At 36.3% G+C, this 25,518-nt stretch overlaps 2 protein-coding genes across 5 annotated transcripts; one reads left to right on the top strand and one right to left on the bottom strand.

Moving 5' to 3' along the window:
- The first annotated feature begins 2,201 nt into the window (after positions 1-2,201).
- On the top strand, positions 2,202-5,636 carry LOC127079432 (cytokinin dehydrogenase 5). The gene is made up of 4 exons (XM_051019813.1): positions 2,202-3,246; positions 3,343-3,470; positions 3,549-4,087; positions 5,234-5,636. The coding sequence occupies exons 1-4, from the start codon at positions 2,646-2,648 to the stop codon at positions 5,559-5,561; spliced, it is 1,596 nt and encodes a 531-aa protein (XP_050875770.1). The 5' UTR covers positions 2,202-2,645; the 3' UTR covers positions 5,562-5,636.
- Positions 4,937-11,228, bottom strand: LOC127079433 (uncharacterized). 4 transcript variants are annotated; one of them, XR_007787927.1, is made up of 10 exons: positions 10,930-11,228; positions 10,648-10,839; positions 10,409-10,537; positions 10,212-10,320; positions 9,968-10,112; positions 9,570-9,612; positions 8,485-8,658; positions 7,145-7,271; positions 5,397-5,544; positions 4,937-5,330 (listed from the first exon to the last, which is right to left on the bottom strand). XR_007787927.1 is itself a non-coding variant. In XM_051019814.1 (9 exons), exons 1-8 carry the CDS (start codon positions 11,092-11,094, stop codon positions 7,164-7,166), a joined length of 1,065 nt encoding a protein of 354 aa, XP_050875771.1. In that variant the 5' UTR covers positions 11,095-11,228; the 3' UTR covers positions 4,937-5,544; positions 7,145-7,163. The 4 variants fall into 4 exon arrangements, 3 of the variants coding, with proteins under 3 accessions (XP_050875771.1, XP_050875773.1, XP_050875772.1); XM_051019814.1 differs by having other exon boundaries at positions 4,937-5,544; XM_051019816.1 differs by lacking the exons at positions 4,937-5,330; positions 5,397-5,544 and adding an exon at positions 5,635-5,952.
- Between the last annotated feature and the right edge of the window lie 14,290 nt (positions 11,229-25,518).

Consider the following 25,518-nt stretch of genomic DNA (forward strand, 5'->3'; position numbering starts at 1 on the left):
TAAAGCTCTTAAAAGAGTGAAATTTTAGTATATTGTTGGTCAAATTATATCAAAGCTTGTGAACTAGAAAACAAAGTATTTTATCCTTTATAGGATGAGTGGCCTTGGTGAAACGTGTTATGGAGGCCATTATGATTTATCTAACGATTACAAATGTTCTTTATAAATCTTGTATTGATGAGATTCATTATTTACAGCAAAACTTCATATGGGGAGAGATGTGAGAGAAAAGGAGTACCATGCAGTGAAGTGGGAAACAATTAGAAAACCCAAAGGATTGGGAGGTCTTGGGTTAAGAAGACTTGACATCATAAAGAAAGCTTGCATTCTAAAACATGGACGGAAGATTCATAACAATGTCGAAGATCTTTGGTGTAAGGTGTTGAGAAACAATTATGATTGTAATAGCTTCCAAGAATCTGCCACTTCCAATTCTAGTCTTTGGAAGGCGATCATGAAGTTGGCGCCTCGCATGTTCTCATCTGATAGTTGGATTGTGGGAGGTGGTAGAGAAATTGATGCTTGGAGTGATAATTGGTTGGATCCTGGATTGCATATGATTGATTATGATTTTGACATTTCGAAAGAGATACTTGGAGCTAACCTTTCTGAGATTGTGGATTCAAATGGTGATTGGATTTTCTAGATAATGTAGAGTTGGTTTCCATATGAGTTAATTCAGAGAATAACAACTTGTCTTTCACTGCAGCTAGCATATGGAAAGGATGAATATGTTGATGTTGAAAAGAGCGCAATAGGATTCTCAGCAGCTACAATGTATATAGTGTTGTGTCACGGTGATGGGATAACATGGACGAAAATTGTAATAAAATATGAAAGATAGGCGTTCTAGAGAGATTCAAATTTTTATATGGGTGTTTGCTCATGATATGCTTCTCACAAATTACACCAAGAGTAGGATTAGTATGGGGCATTCTATGTGTCATTATTGTGGTAATATAATGAAAACTAGTTTGCATGTGCTTATGGATTGCCCTACTACCATGCAAATATGGCCAAATGTGGCACCTAGTAATATTATGAATAACTTCTTCCATGTAGACCTAAAATATTGGATCTATTTAAACTTAAATTACAAGTGGAGTGAGACCAATGAGATACAATGGAGAGACTATTAGGCAACAGTGTGCCACTGTTTGTGGATATGGCACAAAAGAGAATTGCATAATGAGATTTTTCAAAGACCTCATAATTCGGGCTAATATGTTATGAAAATTTTGAACGATTATTATATTATGAAGCAAACAAATATTGATTTGTTGAGGGAATAAGGTCTCTTTGTTGGATAGGTTGGAAACCACCTCAGGAAGGGATGGTGAAATTGAACACGAATGGTGTGGGTAAGGAAAATAATAGAGTTAAGTATGGAGGAGTTATCCGAGATATGGCAGTGGATTAATGGCCGTTTCAAATCTCTAGACTTTTGTAGTATTTTTGTTGTTGGGCTAGTTTTTGAAGATTTGAAATATACTCAAAGTCTAGGGCGTGATAGAGTGGAGTTGGATGTTGACTCTATGACAACTATGAGGGTCATAAAAAATGGAGTCTTGAGTGGTATAGTTGGTCAAGTATAAAAAGTGAAGTCTTGAGTAGTATAGTTAGTCAAATTTTAGTGAAAAATATTTGTCGCTTATTAGACCTGCATTAAAAAGTGAATGTGGTGCATTCCTATAAGAAAGTTAATGAATTTGCTCATGTCTTAGCAAACATTATGTGTATGTTAGACCTGGACATGGATCCTCTGCAGTGGATGAATGGTCCTTCTCCATCTCAGTCATTCATTTTGGTCAAATATAAAAAGTAATTAATATTAATTACCGCATATATGACTAAGATTGAAGTAGCATGAAAAACATGAGAGGGCAACAGGAGAGGATATGTGGCCGTTAGACCTTAATAATGTTTTCTTTGATTCGGCCTCCGGATCAAATTAGGAATGTTAGATGCGGATGTTATAGGAAAGGCCGTCCTTAGATTTCTCAATGTAATCTTTATAAAAATAAATAAATATATAAATATGTTTTAGTAAATAAATTGATTTTATACTAAAATTAAATAAGACAATAATATGAATTTACTATAGAATTCCATAATGAGACACGTGTGTGGCTTTTCCCACGTGCCTTTCCTAACCAAATCAAAATCTCAGCTCAGCCAGCCCTGTTGAGGTTCTTGTTTGCATCTTAAACCCGAGACACACACACAGTAATGACTCATACTCCCATTCATCACAGTCACACCACACCACATCACACACACGCACGCACTTTCTAACTTTCTTTGCCGCAACGCAACCCTTCTCTCTTTCTTTTCTTTCTGACACAACCTTCATATCCAACATAAACAAGAAAGAGTACCCTCAGTAGCTACGTCCATTCCCTAGCAGTTCTTTGTATTCATCCACTATATTGCACCTATTATACAGACACAGTCAGCAAGAATCTTTCATCTTTCTCCAAATTCGCTTGCGTACAAAATCTTTAAAGTGAAATCCTACTTACGTTAAACCGCACAAAAGCTGCTCCAAGATTTTTCTTTCTCTTTGATATGGTATTGGTACGCACATGCATGCTGTTTTGTTTTCCATTATATACATTATAGTGGTATAAAGAAATCAAGAAACAATGGCGGCAGTGAAGAAGAAGCTTGTTATTATTCTGTTAGCATTTACCATATGCCGTTTAATTCTAACAGTAGGATTAACGGTGGACCCAACTTTAACGGAGATTCTCCACGTAGGTCTGGAAGGTGAAGTGAAACTGGAAGCTTCGGAGTTAGAAGCAGTTTCATTGGATTTCGGGAGGTTAAGCAGCAGAGGAGAAGCATTAGCGGTAGTTCAACCAGCGTCGGAAAATGACGTGGTAACGGTTGTTAAAGCAGCCTATAACCGGCCGCCGTTTGCGGTGTCCGCGCGAGGGCACGGACACTCGATAAACGGACAAGCGGATACGAGAATGAAAGGTGTGGTGATTGAAATGGGGAGAGGCAGTAGGGTTAACTTTCTTCCTCGAGTGTATGAGAAAGAAATGTATGTTGATGTTTGGGGTGGTGAATTATGGATACATGTGTTGAAAGCTACATTGGAGTATGGTTTAGCACCCATGTCTTGGACTGATTACTTGTATTTGTCTGTGGGTGGTACTCTTTCTAACGCTGGTATTAGTGGACAAACCTTTAATCACGGTCCTCAAATCTCCAACGTTTTTGAACTTGATGTCGTTACAGGTTAGTATACTACACAGAGCCTCCAAAAATTTAAGACGGTTCGGATTACATGCATTTCTATTATTAATATTGTTCTCTTATTGGTGTGTGTAATAGGAAAAGGTGAAGTGTTGACATGTTCAGAAGATGATAACTCAGATTTGTTCCATGCTGTTCTTGGTGGTCTTGGACAATTTGGAATCATCACAAGAGCTAGAATTGCTCTCCAACCAGCTCCTCAAAGAGTATGCATCGTTTGTTGTCCGTTTTTCGTTTATTATATATATTAAAATTAATCATGAATTTATATATTGAATGTGCAGGTTCGTTGGATACGAGTTTTGTACTCGAATTTTTCGACCTTTAGTAAGGACCAGGAGTTTCTGATATCTCTGCATGGGAAACCTGCGAGCGAGAGATTCGATTATGTTGAAGGTTTTGTGATAGTGGATGAAGGACTTGTTAATAATTGGAGATCCTCATTCTTTTCATCGAGTAATCCTGTTAAAATCAGTTCCATTAAAGGTGATGGAGGTGTTTTGTACTGTTTGGAGATAACCAAAAACTACGAGCAAGGAAATGGTGATTCTGTTGATGAGGAAATACAAGCACTATTGAGAAAGTTAAGTTTTATAGAAACATCAGTGTTCACAACGGACGTGGGTTACGTGGATTTTCTGGATCGTGTACATAAGGCAGAAGTGAAACTTAGATACAAGGGTTTATGGGATGTAGCACATCCATGGCTGAATCTTTTTGTTCCAAAATCGAGGATAGAAGATTTTGATAAGGGTGTGTTCAAGGGCATTTTGGGAAATAAGACAAGTGGGCCTATTCTCATCTACCCTATGAACAGAAACAAGTAAGTTTATACTTCGACAAAATTAATAAGAATCATATTCATGCATGTCATAGTAGGATATAGAATAATGAGTACCCCATTGTATGTTTTCATAAACGACATGTTTGTAGCTGACAGCTTCTTATTGGGTGTCATTAGTTAGAGTAGAGTCTCTTAATAAAATAGGTGTAGAATGGTTAAGAACAAGAAACATCCCCACCATTTCAACTAGGAAATGGAGGTGTTTTTCTTTCCATTTGTGAGCAGAAGCAGACAAAAAACGATCGTCCATGATCATACAAATGGGAAGATTCTGCTGTCAGAGGATCTTCAATAGGGTCCCACTCCTAGAATGGTGGGATGTCATCCTGCTATGACCTAGTTCCATTGCCACCGCCGTTTCAACACCCAACCACCAATGTCCATGTCAATAATATAGAATAGACAAATCATTCATTACTTGCTCTTTTTTTATTTAAAAACTACCAAAATCTATGATTAAAAAGTTGTATAGTTCATTAAAAAAAGGAAAATGTTTCACTTTGTTTATCACCCACGTCATATTTGATTGATCACATAAAAAAAAGTTGTTAATTAAATTGAACAATAATTAATTCAATTCACATTAAAAATTCTGCCCTTCAAATTTTATTAACATTCAATCAAATATTTTTATTTTTATTTTATTATTTTGAAATAATTTAAATATTAGCTTGGTTATTATTAATTAAAATAACATTAATAATCATTTAGTCATTCGTCTTTACTTGGTCATTAAAAACTATTATAAAATAAAAGAGAGAATAGTGACTTTATAAAATTATCCTTATTATCAATTATTGGTGTATTTGAATTAACATTAATGCAAAGTTAAAAAACAATCAATTAAGAGTATTAATTATAATAAAAAATAACATTACATTGATAAACTAAAATTACAAATAAAATTATTACCATCCTTTGTATTAAGGAAAAATAAATAAAAAAAACCTGCAGATTCCACGTTGTTCTGACAAGTCATACAATTGTTACAACGTAGTAAGTAAATCCAACTAACATAATGTTTTGCATCATTGCTTGTATTGTATGAAAAGAAAAATCCAAAACATGATTTTTGTGATGGTTAAACTTATTATAGCAGTTGTTATAATGAGATTTTGGTGTTAGGTGGGAGAATCGGAGCTCGGTGGTGACACCAGACGAGGAGGTGTTTTACCTGGTGGCATTTCTGAGATCAGCTTTGGATGCTGAGACACTGGAGTACCTGATTAATCAGAACCGTCAGATTCTGAGATTCTGCCATGACTCGAAGATCAAGGTGAAACAGTACCTGCCCCATTACACAACACTAGAGGAGTGGAAGGACCACTTTGGAGATAAGTGGACCCAATTCAATGCCATGAAGATGCAATTCGATCCTCAACGAATCTTAGCAACAGGCCAGCGAATATTTGATTTTGAACCTTCCACCGTCATCTCTAAGGATGACATGTAATGCAGCAAACAAAATAAAATCAGAAAGAGACAATTGTATAGAAGATAAATAAAGAGAATAATTATTTTGCAGTGAGATTAGAGCTTAAACAATAAACAGTGTAAAAGAAAAGTAGAATAACTAGCAGGTTATTTTTTCCTCCGTCCAAAGGTGGTGCATGTGCATAAAAGAGTGGTTGTGGCATTGCTATCTGGGTAGGATTATTGATAATTTGGTATTATTAAGGTAAGAGAAATGTGGGGCCTTTTGGGGAGGAAGGGGGAGATGACAATACACATGACATGTCTCAGTGTAGTGCCCGTGATCCCGACCGCCCGTCTGATTTGGTTGTCTGGTCCACTTACAGGCAGCTGTTTCCGGGGTCCACTTTTCTGCATGTTTGTCATCTTCCCTGTTTACAATTTTCACCCTTTAATTAGACAGTTTTTAACTTAATTACCGAATACAAATTTCCTTGTACATAAAATTTTCATTTGGTATATTAAGTTGTTAAAAGTGACTTTTTAAAAGTGAATGGTATGCATATTCCCACAATGCAGAGTCTATGAATTTGATTATGTCTTTGACATACCAGCACTTCCTGCTACCGTATTATCATGAAACTTCAAGGGGATGTCATCAGAGCCTAATGCAGTGTATTATCATTATGTAAATAATGTTATAAAAAAAGTTTATTAAGAACTATAGTAAGAATCACCCAGTCTTGAGTATAAGCAATATAAATTAATCTTAATCTCAAAAGTAAGTGTATTCTCAAAAGTGTCATTCAAGAGAATTTGTTCCATCTGAGAGAGAGAGAGAAAAACATATATTAATTGCAGAGTATTTTAGGAACGGTATTGTTAAATAGAGTGAGAGTAATTAGATTTGCCTATATTTGAGGCCGTCAAATATGAATACTTATTTGCACATATTCGATATCAAAGGAAGATATGATTCTCATCAATAAATAAGGAAAACTGGCCGAGAAGTGGAGTAGAGGTACTCTGTATATCCACAACTCTTCATACCATTTTGTTCTTTTAAATTTTCTATTACATATACTAACTTAAAATCACATGTGACAATTTGAGATGAAGGAACTACTCTCATGGCAATATCACCTAATGACTGACTCCCTAAGTCAAGCGTCGGGGAAAGAACATTTCGGATGACTACAAGATGGGGGAGATGGAGCTTGCTTATCTTAGAATTTTCCTTTTTGGATTTAACAACCCACGTCCAGATGGTACTTCTTCTATTTCTACATGATCAAGTTTGTACAATCAATTTTATTGTCCTATTGCCGAGTGTTGCCTTCAAGATCTAAACCGTGGGAAGCCAAGGTAGCAATGTAAATGCTAGTGCACCAACCCATCCATACATGATCAACAGTTGTTCAACAACAAATGGTTAAACTATTCCTCTTGATGGAAGCCTATTATTGTCCATCCTAATTGAAGGATAGAGCAACACATACTTGTACTGTTTTACATGATGCCCGTCTCTGTCAATTACAGAGTGGTTTAAGCTTTAAGGGAACAATAACAAACAGAAGTTGGCATGGATGAAATGAAACCCCAACACAGTAATATCAAGCTTACCTCCAAGAAGAATCTGCTGCTAACTAGAATCATCTTCCACTTCAAGTTGCTTGCCAAATTTTCTTAAAGCAAGTGAATATATAGTTTTTCTACTGGCTGATGTTCTTCCAGTAACCAGTTTAACAGCCTAAAAACATGTCAGCGGTCAAATTTAACAAATGCACTAAAATTATTGAAATGGAAAAAGAAATGAATTGCGACCAATTAATGAGTAGATCAACCTAGAGATAAAATATGTTTGTTTGCATGCTTGGAGGGGCAGGGAAAAAGAGAGGAGGAAAGGGAAGGGGAGAGTAGTCTCCCACTTGCTTGAGGATTTATTTTTCTTCTTTGGACTAAAATCTTATATACATTGGAACTCAAAAAATGCATTTGGAAAAGACATTGCAGAAATTTGGAGATTTTGAATAAATTTCCAACTCATTCCCCTCCTATACAACTCTCAAAACAAATAAATGTCACCCATATATATTCTTCTCTCCTCCCCTCCAAAACAATCTCACAAACAAGATGAGGGACTCCCCCCTTCATCCCCTCCCCTCCCCTCCAGAGTCATCCCATATCTTTCCCTCTTGACTCCCATACAAAGAGTAAGATAATCTTAAGCAAATTTCCAACTGATTAAAATTCAATTTGAGGGAAGAAAACAATGGTAAAATTTAGACTCGTTGAATTTTGAAATTCACTAAGGAAAATGTAAATTTTTTCATAACAGAGGAAGTACTAACATGAGCAGGTAACATCAACTAAATGAAAGAACAAGGCAAGCCATATTCACTTCAAAATGATTATTTGCCCATTATTTGGTTGCAAGTGTTAAGAGTCCTACATCGGACAATATATGGTCTGATCATGTGTTTATAAGTGGGGACAGTCCTCACTCTACCAACCGGTTTTGTAGGGTTGAATTAGGCCAAACCACACATTTTTAATATGGTATTAGAGTCTGGTTTAAGATTCGGTGGGCCACCTATTATGGTTTCCGCTATCAGACCACCCACCATTTATTTCCACGCTCCAGATGTTCAGTCTTGGGCGTGAGGGGGTGTGTTAAGAGTCTCACATCGAACAATATATGGCCTAAACATGTGTTTATAAGTGGGGACAATCCTCACTCTACCAACCGGTTTTGTAGGGTTGAGTTAGGCCAAACCACACATTCTTAACCGCAAGGATCATTTCAGTACAAGCGCGCTGAATCCTATAAGTTGATATCCACATACCATTTTCTTTGGATTGAATGGGCTGAACCATGAACTAATAAGTCCATAATTAGATCTATTTATCAAATTTCTAGAAGAACTAAAATTGAACATGTCAGTCTATTGAGAAGTTATTACCGTGGAAAGACTCTCGCCATTTTCAATTAACTCTCTTAGCTCATTCTCAAGTTCGGTGTCAGACGGAGGTTCAGCTTTAGAATTTGCTTGACCTTCAATCAATATGGTAAGTTCTCCTTTTGGCAGACGAGTAGAAAATACGTGGTTGGCTTCACCAAGTGATCCGCGCCAAAACTACAAAAGTGATGTGCATTCTATCAGTTAAAATTCATGAGAACAATTGATATCCTTGGGAACACTATTAAAACAAGAACAAAGAGGTCATTATTAGTGTTTTGACTTCAATTAAATCAAGTTTATCATAATAATGGCATCTTGTTTTAGCTTTATTCTTTGCCATCATGTAATTATTTTTCTTGTCAGAAAAATATTTGTCATAGTTTTCCTCTATGAAAACTATATAGTTTTCCAGCAAACAAAACCACTTCTATTTACTGACTAGCATAAAGTCTCAAAGTTGTATGCCCCAGAAGTTACAAACCCAAAATCACAAATCCCCAGCTTTCCCATTCTTGAATAGAAGTTAAATCCTGAAGTCAGGCGGCATTAACCATAGTTGAGGAATAAAAGGGATATTTGATGCTATAAAGCTCCCATCATGACAGATTCCAAGAAAGTAAGAGGCCTGATGCATATCTATTGTAGACAGTCCAGCCTTACATTAACATGAGAATGATTTCACAACCCAACCCCATAACCTGCCAATCACGGCAGACAAATCTAGCTGTAACCTTGTAGCTTCCTTTTAACTATAGTTAAGCAGTGTTAAATTTGTTAGCATGACCTAAAACAAAATGTATTTTTTTCATAAGAAAAATAGGAACATGATAGTAAAGAAAGACTATACGAAGACATCATCTCTATTATAAACTTGATTTAATCCATTCCATTAGTTTGGGCATATATGGAGTCAAAACACTAAAGACCTCTAACTCTTTGTTCTTATTCTCACGGTTTAAGTGAATAGTACTTGTAGAATCAACAGCCCCCACCACAGAAATAAGATGATAAACAATATGTAAGGCTATCAAATCAGGTTTTAAACTACCAATTATTGACTTCAGAAGGATGAAAACAAAAACTACCTCTTCATGAAACTTTGTCATTTCTCGAGCAATAACACATTTCCTACAACATCATCAAATTGAAGAGTCAATCAATCTAGCACATGATACAATTTCCATAAGGTTAAGATGAATAAAACTCAAGGTGGGATTGAATGACAAATCAAACAAACATGTGATACACGGTGTCAATGATTAGTTTCTCACAAAGTAAGCAAAACAATAATAATGGAGTGTCCAACTGAAAAATATAAAAGTGGAAGTTCAAAAGGATAGTGATTAAAGAAAAGATTGACAAGAGCGTAGTACTTCTATTCATCAAACTAAGCAATATAAGTTAAATGATATAATAAAATATCAAAGTAAGTTAAATGATATAATAAAATATCAAAGTTACCCGACAAAGTTTCTAGAAGTACCTTGTATCACCAAAAATTGATGAACCCTCTTCGAGAAACTGAGAAAGCTTGTGAGGAGGAACGTAAAATATCTGTGTTGCTGTTTGCTCCGCCGAAGCCATGAGCCTTTTTCTTCTCGATCCCGAATGTTTTGGAAGAAAACCAACTAGAGAAATATATGTGATAGGTAATCACTTTAGGTCCATAAATGCAAAAGTTTATTTATATTGTCTACCCAATCCATACAGTTCAGTCAGTTAATTACCAAATGTAAATTCATCCGTGGATAAACCCGAGGCAGAAAGAGCAGATACCAAAGCACAAGGACCTGGGATTGGAACAACAGGAACATTTTCACTAACACATAATTTGGCCTGCATTGTTATCACCATGAACAAAGTTATGAAACAAAATAGAAGTGATGATAAGAATAAACAAGCACAGCAACAGAAGCATGCTTACCAACTCCATACCAGGATCACTTATACCCGGTGTTCCAGCATCACTTATAAGTGCCACAATCTCACCTTGTTTCAACCTCCTGAGCACAAGCTGTTCCCTGTGCGATTCATTGAATTTGTGATAACTCATCTGAAGATCTAGAAACGAGTATTAGAAAATGTAAAACGCAATTATGCCAAACAGTATGATATGTTAACCTAGGTATGCAAATAGAGTAGAACGAAAAGGAAGAGGCTTACCAGGGGTGTTTTGATGTTGTAGTGATGAAGCAATTTCCCAGAGTGCCTTGTGTCTTCGGATAGTATAATATCTGCCGAGTTCAACACTCGAAGAGCCCTGAATGTGATGTCTTCAAGATTTCCAATCGGTGTTCCGACGAGATAAAGACCGGGTTTCAGATGCTGCGGGCGACGATTATCTGGTTCGTGTTCCTGCGAATAAAGATTCAAACTCAGTGAACGATGCGGATGAAAAAACAATTGAATGAGTTAACCCTAGAAATGGCGTGAAAATGAAATTACAGGTTTGTCTGGATGGTGAGTGAGATGGAGGTCGGAGGTGGAGCAGAAGGATAAGGGGGAGAAGGCGAGTTGCTTTGGAATGGGAGTGAAAACTCCAATGGAAGAATGCAGTGGAAATGGTGCGGCGGCGGAAACCACCGTCCACGGCAATCGCCGAAGCAACATTTTCAGTCTTCTAGATAAGAAAACGCAACACGGCTACTCTGATTTTGCTTTTGGATGACGAGGTTCGGATTTTGAAATAAGAACGCACAGTTCAGCACCTCAACGTACTATCCTAAACCCTGTAGTTCGTTTTTGGTTACTCTTTTTCGTGTGATATTTTAAATTAAAAATAATAATTAAAAAAAAACTTTTTTTTTAATGTACTAACACAACGTCAATAATTTTTTCTATTATTTTTTTTTCTTCTTAGAATTACCATTTTTTCCCATACAAAATTAAGAATATTTTTAAGCGGTATTAAATTATTTAAATGTCATATATAAATTTAGAAAGAAGAAGTAGATAATGGTTGAATTTGTCAGGAGGTTTGATGTTGGAGAGTTCGAGAGAGTTGGAAACATTAATAAGATCAATGCTCCAGGACTACAAGAGATATACATCACATTTCAATCTAAAATCTTAAGGTATTAAGTAAATGAGTCATCTCTTTTATAAATCTAACATTTTATTCATTGATAGGCAATGATTTTATCCACTCACACTTGCATCCAACATTCTCTCACACAAGTGTGAGTCCCTACATCCTATAACAGGATGTAACATCGGATCCAACTCTCGCTCCCTAACCAAACCAAATCATGACTCTGATACCACTGTTAGGGAGTCCGAGAGAGGCGGGAGTACCAATGAGACCAATGCTCTATGACCACAAGAGAAGGGAGACACAACATCTCAACCCAAAACCTTAAAAAAAACATCACATCTCAACCCAATATCTTAGGAAAAAATAAATAAACACATAGACAAAAAAAAATAAGAATACAATTATAACACAAGAATATAACTTGGAAACTCCAAAACTGGAGAAAATTCACGGTCATTGTCAATAGACAACCAAAGAATAACACAGTAAAAATTGTTATAACACATAATATACCTTTAACTAACTCGACCCCAGTACACTCACGCCCTCCAAAACAAATATTTAACTATATTTCACAACACTCTTGTATTTTTTAGTAATGTATTTTGGAATGAAGACCTTGAATTATATATATATATATAATATATATATATATATATATATATATATATATATATATAATATATATATATATATATATATATACCTTGGACTTCATCTTTCTTCACAAAACTAAGTGATGTGTGACTTCTTTATTTTCAACCAACTCCAACAATCTCCATCTTGATTGAAATAATACATAAGTTTTCATTGTTTTCACCGACAATCATACTCAATCATAAAGAGTATCAATATGTATATTTTCAACCAATCTCAATAATCTCCACCTTGATTGAAAATAATACATCGATTTTCATCGTCTTCATCGATAATTATACTCCGCCATAAAAAATATAGTCACTTGAAGTTGCACCATTCCATGAATTTTCACATTGTCTTCACCGACAATCATAGTCTTAAAAACTATCATACTCTCTCATGAAAAATATATTTTACTTGAAGATAAATCACTTCAAGAATTTCACATTGTCATCACCGATAATCATATACTTTATCATGAAAAATAAATTTCACTTTAAGTTAAATCACTAAAAGAATTTTCACATTCTCTTCACTAGCGATCATAGTTTTAAAAAACTATCATACTCCACCTAAAGAAGAGTATACTTCTCTTAAAGATAAATCACTTCAAGAATTTTCACATGTCGAAAATCAGGTTGAAACATTATGGTGCAATTTTCTTGTTGGCAGGAAACTCTTTAACCACCGATATAATTTTACATCTTGGTTGTATCAACACATCTTTGACTTGAACTTTCCACAAGTCAAAGAAATTATTCCATCAATTTTCTCTAGCCCACACTGCACAGCGGAATTTTTTACTGCAACTCAACAACTCTTTCACAATAAAATTGATCGAACCAAAAGCTTTGATACTAATTGTTGGAAAAAATAAACAACGCAAGGAAAAAAATAACACAATCACAACACAAGAATATAACGTGGAAACTCCAAAATATAACGTGGAAACTCCAAAACTGGAGAAAAATATGATCGTTGTCAATAGAAAGCCAAAGAATAACACCATGTAAAAATTGTTACAAAATATAATATACTCTCAACTAACCCAGACCTCTAATTCACTCACACCCTCCAAAATAAATATTTAACTATGTCTCACAATATTCTAATACAAGAGTATAAGAGAACAAAAAACGTCAAATACAAGTTTTAAGTAGTTTTGACGGTGCATCTTAAAATGAAGAACTTGAACCTTATATATAATCTTAAACTCTCTCTTCCTTCACAAAACTAATTGATTTGGAACTTCTTCAACATATATATTTTCAACGAACACTAATATTTATTTTCCGGTATAAAAAAGTTAATCTTATGAATAATTTTTCTAAATATGACATTCAAAGGAATAAGTTTGTATAAAAAGTGTTTGAACAGTATCTTAAAATTTCATGAATCTCTTATTTTTAATTACTTTTAAGTAATAATATATTATAATTATAGATAAAAAATAATTATAAAACTGAAATAGTGTGTAGTAGTGGGGTAACAAACTCTTTCTACATAAAATTTAATGATAACTTTGGGAATAAAAGATTTCCACACCTATGAAAGGAGATTAGAAAGTCAATGGGAAAGTCAATAAACATGGGAAAAATTTCCTAAACATAATTTTTTCCTGTAAACAATTTTGTATTCCCTTTTTTACTTCGAACCATAAATTCTCAAGAATATATTTTATATCCATAAAATAAATACTCTTATACTGATTGATAAAATTAAGGTCTGATTGAACTTTTGGTCATTTAACTTAAGGTCTGATTGCAACTTTGTTCTTCAATTTTTTAAAGAGATAAATTGATATGCACGGTAAAAGTGTAAAAAAAAATACATCATTTGTGCATCACAACTATTCGTAGAAGATACTTTAGATGTGATTAAAAAAGTCAAATAAAAATGTAATAGTTATGATTAACTAATTTGATAAAAATATAATAGGAATGTAGGTGTCACCTTCTTGCCATTTAGCCACCAAAACTTATTTGATAAATTATGACGGTATTAATATATAACATTAAAACCCATTTCAAAAACCACTCATCTTTCTTATTCCCTAAGACATACATCATTCTTGTTGAGGTTGATTGAAAATATACATGTTGAAAAAGTCTCACATCGCTTAGTTTTATGAATGAAGAGAGAGTCTAAGGGTATATATAGGATATAAGTTATTTGAAGTCTCACATCGCTTAGTTTTGTGAAGGAAGAGGGAGTCCAAGACTATATATAGGATTCAAGTTCTTCATTCCAAGATGCACCAGTCAAAAGCACTTTAAGCTTGTATTTGACTTTCTTTATTCTCTAATACTCATGTATTAGAGTGTTGTGAGATGTAGTTAAATATTTATTTTTGAGGGTGTGGATGTACTGGGGTGAGAGTATATTATGTGTCATATAGTGTTATTCTTTGATTGTCTATTGATAATGGTCGTGGTTTTTTCTCCGGTTTTGGATTTTCCACGTTATGTTCTTCTGTTGTGATTGTGTTCCTATTTTTCTTTATGCTTTATTTTTTATCAACTAGTATCATAGCTTTTGGTTCAATCTGGGTGAATTAAGTCAAAAATATACTCGATCATATCGCACGATCGAACATACAACAGAGTCATCACCGAACTTTATGTAAGAACAAAAATTGTGATACAACAGATTCCTTGATTTTGATGATAACAAAGGATGAAACCAAAAATGGCACCTTAACGAAAAGTTTCTAAGTGTGCAGGACTCTGATGACATCATCAGATAGAGTACCAGATCAGAAGTATATTATCAAATGATCAGAAGCTCTGAAGAAGAAACAAGTTCAAGAAAGTCTAACTCTAAGCAAAACAGCAAAGTATCAGAAGCATCTGAACAAGAAGTGAACTCTAGATGTTCTGACTCTGAACAACGCTATCTCTAAACTCCAGAACTTCTCAGCGCTATCTGAAGAAACTATCTGAACTCACAAGAGATTGAAACATCAGAAGCAAAACTCCAAGTTTCTCCAGAAACACAAATACTCTGAGCATGGAATTGCTAATCATGAAAGAGTAACGTTTAAGTCAAGAAAAGATTTGCAAAATGGATTTCCTAAAAGAGAAAGAGACGTTAATCTCCATTTTCAATAAAGAAGATACTATATGTGGTAAGTAGTCATTTCAAGGAGAAAAAGTTATCCTGCAGAAGCTGTTTTTGTGATGGCGTAACTTCATCTCAATATCCACCAGTTTCAACTACTACTTCAACTGATCTATATAAAGGATTGAAAATCAATATTCAGCAATACACACACAAGGAAAAATCATACTGAAACATCAACACAAGAAAACTCTCTTGCTCTCTAAGAACTTCACGAAGCTTTTGCTTATTACGTGAAAAACTCTTGTTCTTAATTTTGTAACACTTGCTTTCTTAGAAGCACTCTAGTTTACATAAATCCTTCTTCTATTGTTTGTTGATTTCCTCAAGTGACTCTGTGTAGTCTGTATACTTGAGAGGGCTAAGATTTTTATCTTAGACGTTGTTTGTAATCTTTCAAGATTAGTGGATTAAGTCCTTGTTGAAGGCGAAATCACCTTGGCCGGGTGGACTGGAGTAGCTTTGTGTTATAAGCGAACCAGTATAAAATCATTGTGTGATTTTCATTTTGAAAAGCGCTTATTTTTTCCAAACAATTCAAACCCCCCCTTTCTTGTTTTTCTCACCTTCAATTGGTATCAGAGCTCCGGCTCTGTTATTGATTTTCTAATCAAACACTTAACCGTGTAGAGAGATCCAGTTCGAGAAAAACAATGGCCCACTCAAATGAAAGAGATTCTTACAATGCCAAGCCTCCTGTTTTTGATGGAGAGAAATTTGATTACTGGAAAGACAGAATCGAAAGTTTCTTTCTGGGTTATGATGCTGACCTCTGGGACATTGTCACAGATGGATACAAACCTCCAGTCTTAAATGGAGCTGAAGTTCCCAGAAGTAAGATGTCAGAAGATCAGAAACGTGTCTTCAAAAATCACCACAAGGCCAGAACAATACTTCTAAATGCTATATCATACAACGAATATGAAAAGATCACCAACAGAGAGACAGCCAAAGATATACTTGACTCTCTGAGGATGACTCATGAAGGAAACTCTCAAGTCAAAGAGACAAAGGCTCTGGCACTTATCCAGAAATACGAAGCCTTCAAAATGGAAGATGATGAAGCTATAGAGGCTATGTTTTCTAGATTCCAAACTCTTATTGCAGGTCTCAAGGTGCTGGACAAAGGATACACAACTGCAGATCATGTTAAGAAGATAGTCAGAAGTCTGCCAAAGAAATGGAGACCTATGGTTACTGCTCTGAAGCTGTCAAAGGATCTGAACAATATCAGCCTTGAAGAACTTGTTAGTTCTCTCAGAAGCCATGAGATAGAACTAGAGGAGGATGAGCCTCAGAAAAAGAACAAGTCAGTAGCGCTGAAGTCCAGATCTGAAAGACGGAAACCTGACAGAACCAAAGCTCTCCAGGCAGAAGCTGAAGATACTGACGATTCTGAACCAGAAGACTCTGATGATGAAGAAGAGTTGTCCCTACTAACCAGAAGAGTCAAGCAACTCTGGAAAAAGAGGAACAACAACAACTTCAGAAGATCAAGACCCAGAGGGGATCGATCAGAGTCAACTTCAAAAGGTAAAGCTAACAAAGATATTACCTGTTATGAATGTAAAGAAACAGGTCATTACAGAAATGAATGCCCCAAGTTGAAGAAAGACAACCCTAGGAAAGAAAGCTTCAAGAAAAACACTTTCAGAACAAAGAAAGGACTGATGGCCACCTGGGACGATAGTGAATCTGGATCATCAGAATCTGACTCTGATGAACAGGCCAACGTAGCACTTATGGCTATCACATCCAGCAGCTCAGATGAAGAATCTGAAGAGGTATTTTCTGAACTTTCTCGATCTGACTTAGAATCATGTTTGTCAGAAACTCTTACCTCTTATCAGAAATTGAAACAAAAGTTTAAAAACATTAAAGGCTGTCTTAAAGCAAAATTTGAAGAGTGTAGTGAACTTGAGATGACAATTCTAGCACAAGAAGATACGATTAGATCTTTAACATTAGAAAGAGATGGAGCTAAGAGAAATAACTTAGAATTAGAAGAAGCGTTGTCTCAAGCATCACAAACTTCAAATAAAATTATTTATAAATATGAATAAGCCTTTCAAGAATTTCTGAAGAATGGGATAGATAGGAGTATTATGGCATCCATGATTTATGGAGTAAGTCAGAACAATAGAAGGGGAATTGGTTATGATCCTAAGGAAGATAAAACTTCTACCAATGACCAAATTAAATCTCCTTTTTCATATCACTACACCCACACACAAGAACACAAATTTAAAAATGCTAGAAGACCCAAAGTTATGAGAAACTCTGGGAAAACTAATCTAAAAGGACCCAAGAGATTCTGGGTACCGAAAGATAAGATTATCTATGTTGCAGATATCCTATGCAGCAAAGTTCAGACACCAGTCATGGTACCTGGACTCTGGATGCTCGCGACACATGACGGGAAGAAAGTCTATGTTCCAAAGCCTGGAACTTAAAGATGCTGGATTCGTAGGTTTCGGAGGAGATCAGAAAGGAAGGATCAGAGGCTCCGGAACTATTGGTAATGGTACTCTTCCCTCTATATCTGATGTTCTTTATGTAGAAGGATTAATGCATAACTTGTTATCCATAAGTCAATTAAGTGATAACGGTTATGATGTAATCTTCAATCAAAAAACATGTAAAGCCATTAATCAGAACGATGGTTCTGTCCTTTTCACAGGCAAGAGGAAAAACAACATTTACAAAATAAATCTTTCTGATTTAAAAGATCAAAATGTTAAATGTCTAATGTCAGTTCACGAAGAGCAATGGGTATGGCATAGACGCTTGGGCCACATTAGCATGAGGAAACTTTCTCAGCTAACTAAACTCGAGTTAGTCAGAGGCCTACCTAAACTGAAGTTTTCTTCAGATGCTCTGTGTGAAGCTTGTCAGAAAGGAAAATTTTCAAAAACATCTTTTAAAAAGAAAAATGTTGTTTCTACCTCCAAGCCTCTGGAACTTCTTCACATTGACTTATTTGGTCCTGTGAAAACAGCATCAGTTAATGGAAAGAAGTATGGACTAGTCATTGTAGATGATTACAGTCGCTGGACATGGGTAAAATTCCTTAAGCACAAGAGTGAGTCTCACTCTGTATTCACTAGTTTCTGTTCCAAAGTGCAAAAAGAATTTGACTCTAAAATTATTAGAGTCAGAAGTGATCATGGTGGAGAATTTGAAAACAAAGATTTTGAAGAATTATTTGACTCTAATGGAATATCCCATGATTTCTCCTGCCCTAGAACTCCACAACAAAATGGAGTTGTAGAGAGGAAGAATAGGACACTCCAAGAGATGGCCAGAACCATGATCAATGAAACTAATGTAGCAAAGCACTTTTGGGCAGAAGCTGTAAATATAGCGTGTTACATTCAGAATAGAATCTCTATAAGACCTATTCTAGAAAAGACTCCCTATGAACTGTGCAAAGGAAGAAAACCCAACATCTCATATTTTCATCCTTTTGGATGCTCTTGTTTTATATTAAATACTAAAGAACATCTGAACAAGTTTGATTCCAAAGCACAGAAAGGTATTATGTTAGGATACTCAGAACGCTCTAAAGGCTATAGAGTATACAACACAGAAACCAAAATTGTGGAGGAATCAATTCATGTCAGATTTGATGATAAGCTTGACCCTGAAAAGTCAAAGCTAGTTGAAAAGTTTGCAGATTTGGAAATCACTCTTGTAGAATCTGATAAAACTCCAGAAGCAACTGTCACTCAGAACTCTGAAGAGATTAAATCTCCAGAAATCCCAAAGAAAGTCAAAAGTCGTATCAATGTATCTGAAGATTTGATTCTGGGAAACAAGGACGAACCTGTCAGAACCAGATCTACCTTCAGAACTTCTGAAGATATTCCTCTGGGACTAGTGTCTCTGATTGAGCCTACGTCGTGTGATGAAGCACTTCAGGATAACGACTGGGTGGCAGCTATGCAAGAAGAATTAGATCAATTCTCAAAGAATGATGTCTGGGATCTCGTTCCTAAACCCAGAGACACTCATGTCATTGGAACCAGATGGGTTTTCAGAAACAAGCTGAACGAGAAAGGAGAAGTTGTCAGAAACAAAGCACGACTGGTAGCTCAAGGTTATAGTCAACAAGAAGGTATTGATTATAATGAAACTTTTGCTCCAGTCGCGAGGTTAGAATCTATTCGTCTTCTTGTATCTTTTGCTATTAATCACTCTATCAAATTATATCAAATGGATGTCAAGAGTGCATTTCTTAATGGTTATATTTCAGAAGAAGTGTATGTCAATCAACCTCCAGGTTTTGAAAATTCAAACTTTCCAGAACATGTTTTTAAACTTAAGAAATCCTTATATGGACTTAAACAAGCTCCCAGAGCTTGGTATGAACGCTTAAGCAATTTTCTTCTGGAACAAAATTTTATCAGAGGGAAAGTTGATTCTACACTCTTCTGTAAAAACCTTAATAATGACCTCATGATATGCCAGATTTATGTTGATGATATTATTTTTGGTTCTGCTAATATCTCTGTTTGCCAAGAATTTTCTAAGTTAATGCAGGCAGAATTTGAGATGAGTTTAATGCAAGAACTAAAGTTCTTTCTGGGAATTCAAATCAATCAAACTCCAGAAGTCACGTACATTCATCAAAGCAAGTACATTAAAGACGTTCTGAAGAAGTTTGATATGACTGAATGCAACTCTGCAAAAACTCCTATGCACCCAACTTGCATTCTGGAAAAGGAAGAGGTAAGCAACAAGGTTTGTCAGAAGCTCTATCGAGGTATGATAGGCTCTCTTCTCTATCTGACTGCTACTCGTCCTGATATTCTCTTTAGTGTCTGTCTTTGTGCCAGATTCCAATCAGATCCTAGAGAATCTCATTTAACAGCAGTTAAGAGAATTCTTAAGTATCTGAAAGGAACTCCTAACCTGGGCCTGATGTATGAGAAAACATCAGAGTATAGACTCTCGGGTTATTGTGATGCAGATTATGCAGGAGATAGAATAGAACGAAAAAGTACTTCTGGAAATTGCCAGCTTCTGGGAAACAATCTAATCTCCTGGGCTAGCAAAAGACAGTCAACTATTGCTCTATCAACTGCAGAAGCAGAATACATCTCAGCATCACTGTGCACAACTCAGATGCTCTGGATGAAGCATCAGCTAGAAGATCTTCAGATATTTGAGAGTAACATTCCTATCTTTTGTGATAATACTGCTGCTATTTGTTTAAGTAAGAATCCCATTCTACATTCCAGAGCCAAACACATTGAAATAAAACATCATTTTATTAGAGACTATGTTCAGAAAGGGATAGTAACATTGAAGTTCATTGATACAGAACATCAATGGGCAGATATCTTTACTAAGCCTCTAGCTGAAGATAGATTTCTTTTTATCTTAGAAAATCTGAACATTAAAAATTGCCCTGAGTGAAAAATGGCTCTGAAAAAATGTAAAATGTGAATCTGATGTAAACAAATGTACTTCTGCCTCTGACTCTGATACTTCTACAAGTTAAGAAGATATCTGAGTTAGAAATCTTCAGAAACCAATCCTTTGGTATTCCTGAAGATCAGATACATCAACACGTGGAGCATTAAACGTCTAACCCTAGAACTTCTAGACAGCTGTCAAAAGAAATCAAAGGTCAGAACGTTTGAAATCTCCTTGAGCAGTGTGCGTACTGTTGGGATTAGACATTCATTTATTAGCTGTAATCATTTTTTCCCCCCAAACGTGCTATTTTGATTTTTGTGCTAACGCTGGAATGTGTGTCGTTTTGCATGTGTTTACTTAGAGTATATAAACACTTTCTCTCACTTTTCACACTTATCACTCTCACTCACTCTAAAACCCTAAACCCTCTTTCGAAGCATTCTCTGCAAGTTCTTCATCAATCTTCTTCTTCTTCTTCATGGATGCTCAACAACAAGAAGTTTTTAACTTCTCTCAACAGATGGAATCAAGTTCTAATCCCCAAACCTCAAACACTCAAACACCAACGGTTACTGGTGTCACCATAACCCCTGTTTACAAAGAACCTCATGTTCTTGACCGTGAACGCCACATTAACCTTTCAACCCCCTTTGAAGGTTTGGATGTGTTGTGCGAATCGTTGGTTGATTTCGACAACCTAAGAAGAAATGGCGTTGATCTAACTGAAGAACTGCGTCAACAAGGGTGGGAGAACTATTTCCAAAGGTTGTATGGTCCAATTTACCCACTTCTGGTCAAGGAGTTCTGGAGACATGCAGATGCAGATGACAACTTCATCGTCTCATTTGTTCTGGGAGTGAAGATAGTTATCACAGAAGGATCCATTGCCTCTCTGTTGAATATGGAAAGTAGTGGAGGAAAAAGGATCTACAACATTCCTCCTAGGTCAAAACGCATAACAGATGTGATAAACCCAACAATCTTCAAACCAAATGTTGAAGGAAACCCATCTAAGAACAAGGAGCTACACCAGAACCTCAGAGTGTGGCTGAAGATTATTCTGGGAACTATCCACCATCGTCCAGCCTCCAACTCTTCTGATTACATTAATGCAGACCAGAAATGCATTTTGTACTGCATCCAGAAAGGTGTAAAGATCAACCTCCCTGCTCTCCTCTTCAGATATCTGAGAGATTCAGTCAGAGAAACCAGGAATAACATGAAGCCCAGATCCTACATTCCTCTGGGAAGATTGCTATTTGACGTCTTCATTGAGCATGGACTGGTAGATGAGCTGGAAAAGACCAAGTTGATGGATGATCTGGCAATAGATGTGGGGAAGCCTCTGAATGCCAGAAACCTCAAGAGTATGGGGATAATAAAGAAAATTCAAGTCAGACCCTCTCTGGACACTTCCTGGGAATCTTTGAAAGATCAGAGGAAGATGCCTCATGGCCTTGCCAGATTCTTCAAGAATGAACCCAGAGATGCTGTTGCTATCTATCTTCAGCGTCTGCTGGATGAAGGCGTTGACGTCTCTGATTTCAGCCTCGATGACTGTCTGGACTCTGAAGAAGACTTCGTCAGATACAAGAGAGGTCTATCTGAGAAGAAGATTGCTCCACCAGCAAAGAAGGCCAGAATTGGAGAAGCTTCTGGAAGCAAATCTTCAGCGCCTCTGAATATCTCAACTGGTAAGTCTGTTCCTCCTGTTACCTCTGAATTTATGATGGCTTCCTCTAACCCTCTCTCCTCTCAACCCATCTTTACAACCTCTGATATTCCACCTTCAACCACCAGAACCTCCCAACCTTCACCAGTCCTAAATATAGCCCGTACCTTCATACCTCCCTCTAAACCTGCACAAACCCAACAAAGCACTTCATCTTCATCATCCTCTGAACCAGAATCACCTCCATATGTTTCTGTCTCTTCTGACCCTGAATTTTCTGATCCTGAATCCCCAACTATAGCCACACTTTACGCTCATAGACTTGCTTCACAACAAACACAAACCACAGAACCTGAAATAACTTCACCACTACAACAAACAACCACCATCCCCTCTGAAACTCAACCCTCTGAAATTCAACCATCTGATCCCCACACCTCTGATATCACCCCACCAAAAATTCCCGCTGCACCTGAAGCAGAATCTGAACCCTTAGACTTAAACCCTCTTTACGCTTCATCCCAATCTTCTGAACCTCAACCTGAACCAGAAATTGAACCAGAACCTCTCACTTTAAATCTCAGCCCTCCACACTCTCCACCTCACACCTCTGAACCAGAACCTGAACCTGAGCTTTCTAAACCTACTCTTAAGGAAGCCATCTTGATGTTTGCAGAGGCTTCAGTTCAAAAGGTTGATTCTCTGGTCACTAACTCTGAAGTCAGTGATGATCCTGAATCTGTAAGGACACACTGGAACAGAGTCATTGGCTGGATGACATCTGAGTCCTTTAGGCTGAAGAGTATCTCTGAACAAGTCAGAAATGGCTACATCAGAGATGCTGAGGAACGACTCCAAGAAAGACTTGCCAGAGAGGCTGAAGCCAGAAGGCTAGAGGAAGAGAGATTGGCCAAGGAAGCTGAAGAAGAGGCAAAAAGGCTAGAAGAAGAAAGACTTGCTCAGGAAGCTGAAATCCTAAGGCAAAAGGAAGCTGAAGCAAAGGCTCTGGCAGATGCAGAAGCTCAAGCTGCTGCTGAAGCTGAAGCTCAGCAAGCTCTGACTCTGGGGGAGTCATCTTCTGTGATTCCTATGGTTCTTCAGACTCTGAAAGAACTCAAGCAAGATCAGAATGAACTCCGGGCCAGAATGGACAAGCAAGATACTGTCAACGACAACATCCAGAACATGCTTGCTATGCTGCTTCAGAGAATGCCTCCGCCTCCGAACCCTTAGGTACTTAGGATTTATTTTGCTTGCCTATTGTTTTTGCTTCTGTCTTCTTTTGACTCTGATGTTTTTTCTTGTTCTTTTGAACCTGATGTTTTGTTTGTTGCCTTTGTGCTTCTATCTATGAATTTCAAGTTTTTCTCTTTATTTATTTTTCTCTGTAATGTCTTTTTGATTCTGACAAAAAGGGGGAGAAAGTAATTATTAGCTCTGATGAAAATATTGTCTAAAACCATCAAGCATTCTGCAACATTTTTTATATAAACAAAATTATCTAACTTGGACTTAAGAAATTGTAGAAAATCTCAGAAACCTCTTTACTTAAGAAACTCTGGTAAGAACTTCAGAACCTCTGAACTCCCTAGTACTATCTCAGGGGGAGCTTCTGTCTATCTGATCTATTTTTATTCATGTTTCATCTGCTAATTAAAGTTGTTTTGTCATCATCAAAAAGGGGGAGATTGTAAGAACAAAAATTGTGATACAACAGATTCCTTGATTTTGATGATAACAAAGGATGAAACCAAAAATGGCACCTTAACGAAAAGTTTCTAAGTGTGCAGGACTCTGATGACATCATCAGATAGAGTACCAAATCAGAAGTATATTATCAAATGATCAGAAGCTCTGAAGAAGAAACAAGTTCAAGAAAGTCTAACTCTAAGCAAAACAGCAAAGTATCAGAAGCATCTGAACAAGAAGTGAACTCTAGATGTTCTGACTCTGAACAACGCTATCTCTAAACTCCAGAACTTCTCAGCGCTATCTGAAGAAACTATCTGAACTCACAAGAGATTGAAACATCAGAAGCAAAACTCCAAGTTTCTCCAGAAACACAAATACTCTGAGCATGGAATTGCTAATCATGAAAGAGTAACGTTTAAGTCAAGAAAAGATTTGCAAAATGGATTTCCTAAAAGAGAAAGAGACGTTAATCTCCATTTTCAATAAAGAAGATACTATATGTGGTAAGTAGTCATTTCAAGGAGAAAAAGTTATCCTGCAGAAGCTGTTTTTGTGATGGCGTAACTTCATCTCAATATCCACCAGTTTCAACTACTACTTCAACTGATCTATATAAAGGATTGAAAATCAATTTTCAGCAATACACACACAAGGAAAAATCATACTGAAACATCAACACAAGAAAACTCTCTTGCTCTCTAAGAACTTCACGAAGCTTTTGCTTATTACGTGAAAAACTCTTGTTCTTAATTTTGTAACACTTGCTTTCTTAGAAGCACTCTAGTTTACATAAATCCTTCTTCTATTGTTTGTTGATTTCCTCAAGTGACTCTGTGTAGTCTGTATACTTGAGAGGGATAAGATTTTTATCTTAGACGTTGTTTGTAATCTTTCAAGATTAGTGGATTAAGTCCTTGTTGAAGGCGAAATCACCTTGGCCGGGTGGACTGGAGTAGCTTTGTGTTATAAGCGAACCAGTATAAAATCATTGTGTGATTTTCATTTTGAAAAGCGCTTATTTTTTCCAAACAATTCAAACCCCCCCTTTCTTGTTTTTCTCACCTTCACTTTATCTATCCCCAAAAAAGGAAGGGAAAATATTGATAAAACCCAAGGGGGAACAGAGAAACGGGTAACGAAGTCGGTTATGCAAGGGGAATGTATTAACACATATCACATCCATGATACTCCATGAGAACCGTTTTGAATGCTCTTGTTTTGATGGGTGTTGTTATCTTCATGTACCTGCAAACCAGAAAATGGGTTAGAGAGAGATTGCTCGAGGAGGATTGAGGCCCTCATGCCTAAGTATTCTCATAGTGCAATGAGAAAGTCAAAGCCTCGTAGTTCATGGAACTAGGGAGGAGAAAGGGGAAAAGAAAGAAAGTACTCGCCAAGGATTCGCATCCTCGTGCCTACGTATCCTTATAGTGCAATAAGAAAAACAGAGCTT

This window comes from Lathyrus oleraceus, chromosome 5 (assembly GCF_024323335.1).
Source record: "Lathyrus oleraceus cultivar Zhongwan6 chromosome 5, CAAS_Psat_ZW6_1.0, whole genome shotgun sequence".
Taxonomy (NCBI): Eukaryota; Viridiplantae; Streptophyta; class Magnoliopsida; order Fabales; family Fabaceae; genus Lathyrus; species Lathyrus oleraceus.

Bases quoted from the DNA above. Each gene is read 5' to 3' on its own strand.
- LOC127079432 (XM_051019813.1), top strand. From the start codon at position 2,646: ATGGCGGCAGTGAAGAAGAAGCTTGTTATTATTCTGTTAGCATTTACC. The intron at 3,247-3,342 runs GTTAGTATACTA...TGTGTGTAATAG, and splicing joins TGAACTTGATGTCGTTACAG to GAAAAGGTGAAGTGTTGACA. The intron at 4,088-5,233 runs GTAAGTTTATAC...TTTTGGTGTTAG, and splicing joins TACCCTATGAACAGAAACAA to GTGGGAGAATCGGAGCTCGG.
- LOC127079433 (XM_051019814.1), bottom strand. From the start codon at position 11,094: ATGTTGCTTCGGCGATTGCCGTGGACGGTGGTTTCCGCCGCCGCACCA. The intron at 10,840-10,929 runs GTAATTTCATTT...CTTTATTCGCAG, and splicing joins CTCACCATCCAGACAAACCT to GAACACGAACCAGATAATCG. The intron at 8,659-9,569 runs GTAGTTTTTGTT...TCACTTTTGTAG, and splicing joins TGACAAAGTTTCATGAAGAG to TTTTGGCGCGGATCACTTGG.